Source organism: Carya illinoinensis, chromosome 2 (genome assembly GCF_018687715.1).
Source record: "Carya illinoinensis cultivar Pawnee chromosome 2, C.illinoinensisPawnee_v1, whole genome shotgun sequence".
NCBI lineage: Eukaryota > Viridiplantae > Streptophyta > Magnoliopsida > Fagales > Juglandaceae > Carya > Carya illinoinensis.
The window spans coordinates 15,358,500-15,364,020 of record NC_056753.1 but is presented as its reverse complement, the minus strand read 5'-3'; the positions used below and the strand labels follow the sequence as shown (position 1 = coordinate 15,364,020).

The 5,521-nt window shown below is 38.1% G+C and overlaps 1 protein-coding gene across 1 annotated transcript; it reads left to right on the top strand.

Annotated features, from left to right (window-relative positions):
• Positions 1-446: 446 nt before the first annotated feature.
• On the top strand, positions 447-2,983 carry LOC122301733. The gene is made up of 4 exons (XM_043113120.1): positions 447-687; positions 967-1,157; positions 1,366-1,686; positions 2,150-2,983. Exons 1-4 carry the CDS (start codon positions 447-449, stop codon positions 2,981-2,983), a joined length of 1,587 nt encoding a protein of 528 aa, XP_042969054.1.
• The last annotated feature ends 2,538 nt before the right edge of the window (positions 2,984-5,521 follow it).

Sequence of the window (5,521 nt, the reverse complement as noted above, 5' to 3'; positions counted from 1 at the left end):
TATAATCAGTATAATGGTAAAATATGATAAAAATAAATATATTAAATTAAGATTATTTTATTATTATATAAAGAATAAATGAATAATCTAATATTAAAAATTTATATAAATAGAATAGTTAAAAATGAAATTCATTGCTCAAAGCCACTCGAGAAGGCTTGGAAGGATGCAGAGAAAAACTCAAGTCATGGGGTAAGGAGGCCTTCAGAAATCAAAAGAGACTTCTTAATCAAAAGAGAGAGAGGCTTAGAAGATTACAAGACTCAAACATAGGTCAATTTAGTAGTCAGATAAGGTCAATTCAAAAGGAAATAGACGGGTATCTAGAAGAGGAAGAGCTGAAATGGAGACAAAGAGCCAAACAAAGATGGCTTAGGGATGGGGATAGAAATACCAAATACTTTCATAAGTGTGCTACTCAGAGGAAACATGTGAATTCTATTAAAATGGTCTTAAGTGAAGAAGGTGCTGTAGAATCTAGCCAAAAAGGAATTGCCAGGACATTTCAATCCTTTTACCAAGACCTTTTTTCCACCTCTCATCCGAGGAACATAGAAGCTGCTCTACATTCTATCCAGCATCTACTTAGTGAAGGGATGAACTCCTCACTTACTAGGGCCTTCACTGAAGAAGAAGTGGTAGCAGCCATCAAAGTCATGAACCCCATTGGGTCTCTTGGCCCTGATGGTTTCCCAGCTATTTTTTACCGTCAACCCTAGGGCACAATTAGTAAGAAAGTAATATAAGCAGTACTTGAAGCACTCAACAATAGGAAGGGCCTTAGTGATCTCAAACAAGCCTTCATCTCTCTGATCCCCAAGAAGAAATCTCCCCAATCTATTGTAGACTTCAGACCCATCAGTTTCTGTAATGTTCTCTATAAGACCATTTCCAAAGTGATAGCTAATTGGCTTAAAACCATCCTGCCCAACCTGATTTTCCCATCTCAAAGTGCTTTGGTTTCAGGGAGAATAATTTCTGACAATGTAGTTGTTGCATATGAACTTTTGCATTCTATGCAAACCAGACTAAAAGGGAAAAGTAATGGTTTTATGGCCTTAAAACTAGACATAAGTAAGGCTTATGACCATGTGGAATGGGAGTTCTTGTATAAAGTAATGCTTAAAATGGGCTTTGCTGTCACTTGGGTAGACTTGGTAATGCAGTGTGTTACAACTGTCAGCTACTCTATTGATCAATGGCCTTCCTCAAAAGCCATTTTCCCCCACTAGAGGAATTAGGCAGGGAGACCCTCTCTCTCCTTACCTTTTCATCATATGCTCTGAATTCCTGAGTCATAGTCTCAATAGAGCTAAGATGCAGGGCCTAATTTCTGGATTTCCAGCTGCTTGACGTGGCTTACAGGTGAATCACCTTCTATTTGCAGATGACAGTCTAGTTTTTTGCAAATCCAATCCAGATGAATGGAGTAGATTACAGCAAGTACTCAGTAATTATGAACAAGTTACGGGACAAAGAATCAACCTTGACAAAACCTCCATCTTCTTCAACAGCAATACCAAGCAAGAGATCCAACGAGCCATTTTAGAGCAAGCAGGGATTAAACCTTCTGGTCCTTTTGACAAATATTTGGGACTACCATACTATGTTGGAAGACAAAGAATCAAAGTTTTCAGTTTAGTGCTGGACAAAATCAAGACTAAAATGGCTAGTTGGAAGACTAATGTACTATCCCAAGCTGGGAAAGAAATTCTACTAAAATCTGTCCTGTAGTCAATTCCCACTTCTAGTATGGGCATCTTTAAACTCCCTAAGTCAATTCTCAGGAGCCTTAATAAGCTGTTGCAGTCATTTTGGTGGGGCCAGATAGAGAACAAGTCTAAAATTCATTAGCTGAGTTGGCAGACACTTGGAAAACCCAAGGACAAATGGGGTTTGGGGTTTAGAGACTTTGAGTTTTTTTAACTTAGCCTTACTGGCTAAACAAGGGTGGAGGATCATCCAAAATCCTACCTCGCTTGCTGCCCAGGTACTCAAGGCCAAGTACTTCTCGGGCTCTAATTTCTTTTCAGCTCAAATGAAAGCTAATGACTCATATGTATGGAGAAGCTTCCTCTCAGCAAGGCCAATTCTCATGGAGGGACTGTTATGAAGAGTTGGAGGTGGGTAACAAATCAAAATTTGGCAGGATAAGTGGCTCCCAAGCCCTTCCACCTATCAAGTGCAATCACCTGTAAACATCCTGACTATTAAGGCAACAGTCTCAGAACTCATCAACCCAGAAACTATGCAATGGGACTTACATCTCATCCATGCCATTTTCTCAGAGACTGAGGCCAATTTAATTAGTAGGATGACTATTAGCCCTTGCAGGAGTCAAGATGTGTTGAAATGGAGGTACTCAGACAATGGAAAATTCTCAGTGAGAAGTGCCTATCACCTACAAGGCACAATGATGGAAGACAGAAGGGGGCAATCCTCAACACAGCCCCAACTATCGAGCTTTTGGAAGAAAATTTGGGGTATCCAAGCACCCCAAGCTACTATGTCTTTTATGTGGAGAGCATCTAGGGAGTCCCTTGCTACTAACCTAAACTTACATAAGAGGAAGGTGGTGGAGTCCCCCCTCTATCCAATCTACTCCAAGTTTCCTAAATCAGTTACTCATGCCCTTTGGACTTGCACAACAGCCCAAGATGTATGGTCCATGAGTTCAAGAAAGATACAAAAGTTAAGTATTCTGAGTGGCTCCTTTAAAGAGATACTGATGCCTATCTTGGACCAACTATCCCCCCTGGAGTTCACAGAAGTAGCAGTCACTGCAAAGGCAATCTGGCATAGAAGGAACTCTTGGTTATTTGAGCAACAATTTCATTCCCCCTTTCATGTGTCAAAGCAGATCCATGCAGAGTTGATAGTTATTGGCCTATGGATAGATAATGGGGGAAAACATTCCAAGATCCAGGTGGAACATAGTACTCAATGGTCTGCCCCTCCACCAGATTTCTACAAAGCTAACTAGGATGCAACCGTTGACGAAGGGAATTCAAGGATTGGAATTGGTGTGATTATCAGAGACTCGGGTGGTCTTATCATAGCCTTATTATACTCATCCATCCCTTTGAATCCTGATCCATTACTAGGGGAAGCAGTAGCAGCACTTAGAGCAACTTCACCGTGTACTGAACTGGGGCTTCACCAAATCATACTAGAAGGAGATTCCATGGTTGTGGTTCAGGCTGTCCAACACAAAGATGAAAGCTAGAGCCCCATTGGATTGGTGATTAGAGACATCAAATCTTTATTATCAAAGGTCTGAGCATGGTCTATCCATCATATCCCTAGGAACATCAATGTAATAGCTCATGCTTTAGCAAAATTTACTTTGACATGTTCGGAGCAACATATATTTCTGGAGGACTATCCTCCATGTATCCAGCATTTACTTTAATGAAATGAAACCTATCCTTTCAAAAAAAAACATAAAAAATAAATTCATCTCATAATCATTAAAAGTATCTTTTAATTTTAACTAGTCCATTGAGATGCTCTGTCTTGATTCAATTGAAAAAGTTGTAGAGGCTGCTTATTCTAATTGGTCAAAGTATTTGTTTTAATTAATTCACTTTCATTCTCAAAACAAAAATTGTAAGTTATCAAGGATGTTGTACGTCAAAGTCAGAGAATTGATTGGACTTCATAGCTAATTCTGAATTGATTATTATGATCGATTAGTGAGTTCAAGACTTACGCCTTATAAAAAACAAAATCTTGAATTCTTATTTTATTTAAAATGCATCATTAATGGCTGAACTAAACATATTGAGGAAGAACTCGAGCGATTATGCTTGAGCTAAGAGTGCCTTCGGTCGAGAGGAGCTACGGCAGATGCAGCTTACGACTGATGGCTTTACTCTGTGTGTTTTCCAGTTCAAGCATGGAAGAAGCCGATGTGTTGCTTTCTGTAGTCCAGTGGTAGACACGCACCCCTCAACAGGCTTCCCAAGGCGCTGATCCATCATATGGCCAAAGGTTTGAGTTAAAAGGAGTAGCGCGTGTGTCACACGCGCGGGTCATTGCTCGCATGTGATAGCCATGCACTACCGTAATGGTGTTTCTGCTGCCGCCACGCTCAAATTCCCTTGGGCAAGCAATTTCATCTTCTTCAAATCTGACAATCAACCATGATCCTAGGGTGGCGCGTGTCCCTTATGCGCCACCTCCGCCACTTCGTTTGGTATTTTATTTTTCCTCCAAGGTTGAAAGTGCGGATTTACAGCTTTTCAAGATGTAATTCGTAACTTTTCCCATGTTTTTTTCCATTTTGGTTTGTTTAGGATAATAAAAAAAAAAACAAAAAACAAAAAAAAAGAACACTGTCTCTTGGACTATGTCCATAGAGTGTGTCCTCTACACTGTCTTAAATAGAGTATGAGGTTATGTGCATTCTATTTTGGACATAATGATACATTTTCTCAGACCTTTGATCTATAAGAGTATAGTATGGATAAGACCATATCAGTCACAAAGAAATTTGTGTACTGGAGAGCTTTTTCTGGTTGTAGTTGGCCTGTACTTTATATGTCTGGTCAAAGTTGTAATGTCCCGTTTATGGCAAATGAAGTTCATTTAAAATTAAAAAAAAAAAAATTAACCCAAGATATTTGCATCCAATACTTGGTAACTTTATTGCTGTACCATACTTGGTAAGCATCATATGCATAGTAAACAATTACCATCCTTATTTTCTACCAACCTAACATTTAAAAATCACACTTGCATGGTAAACATTTCCATGCTCTCAGTTACCACACAATACTAACAACACCATCAGTTAATAATTTTGACTCTATAATAACCTTTCACACAATTCACTAGCAGTTTCAAATTGTCACAAAATGACATTAGTATAAAGAGTTTTGCTCCATTAAACTAGCTTTGTTAAACTAAGTACAACAAATGAAAGTTAATCCTGATCCAACACAAAGGGAGTACATATATATATGTTTAGAAAATGAAAACATAATTTAATGACATGATCCAACCGAGCATGCTAAGTTTCATATTTGTTCTACAAACTAAGCACATCAAGAAAGTCCACGTGGCAACTGAGACAAATTGGTTTAATAGAATAGTCATTCATTCATCCAAATGAGCAGTTTTAGAGTATTATAGTAATTTATACACTGGCATGGTACATTAATGGAAGGCGATTAAGTACTACAATCGGGAAGGAACTAATGTTTCTTACAATCATAGCATATCTTATACATATCCGTGAGTATGTGTGTATGCATACATGGATAGAAAAATAGATAGATAGAGAGAGATAGATGGATGGATGTATGAAGAGAGAAAAATATTGTCCAAAGCAATATATAAAGACAGAATATTAATAAATAGTTAGTTTCAATTTCTTGAATATCATGGATTTCCACAAGATTAACCATTAAGCTGAAATAGGTATTTCTTCTTCTTCTTCTTCTTCTTCTTTTAAACTTGCTTGTTTTGCATTTAGTTTTTAGAATAGAAGAATTTATGTGGTGCATACATTAATTAA

Excerpts from the sequence above, each read along its gene's own strand:
- LOC122301733 (XM_043113120.1), top strand. The coding sequence starts at position 447 with ATGGTCTTAAGTGAAGAAGGTGCTGTAGAATCTAGCCAAAAAGGAATT. Across the intron at positions 1,158-1,365 it reads CTGTCACTTGGGTAGACTTG|GTGAATCACCTTCTATTTGC; the intron begins GTAATGCAGTGT and ends CGTGGCTTACAG. Across the intron at positions 1,687-2,149 it reads TGGCTAGTTGGAAGACTAAT|GATAAGTGGCTCCCAAGCCC; the intron begins GTACTATCCCAA and ends AAAATTTGGCAG.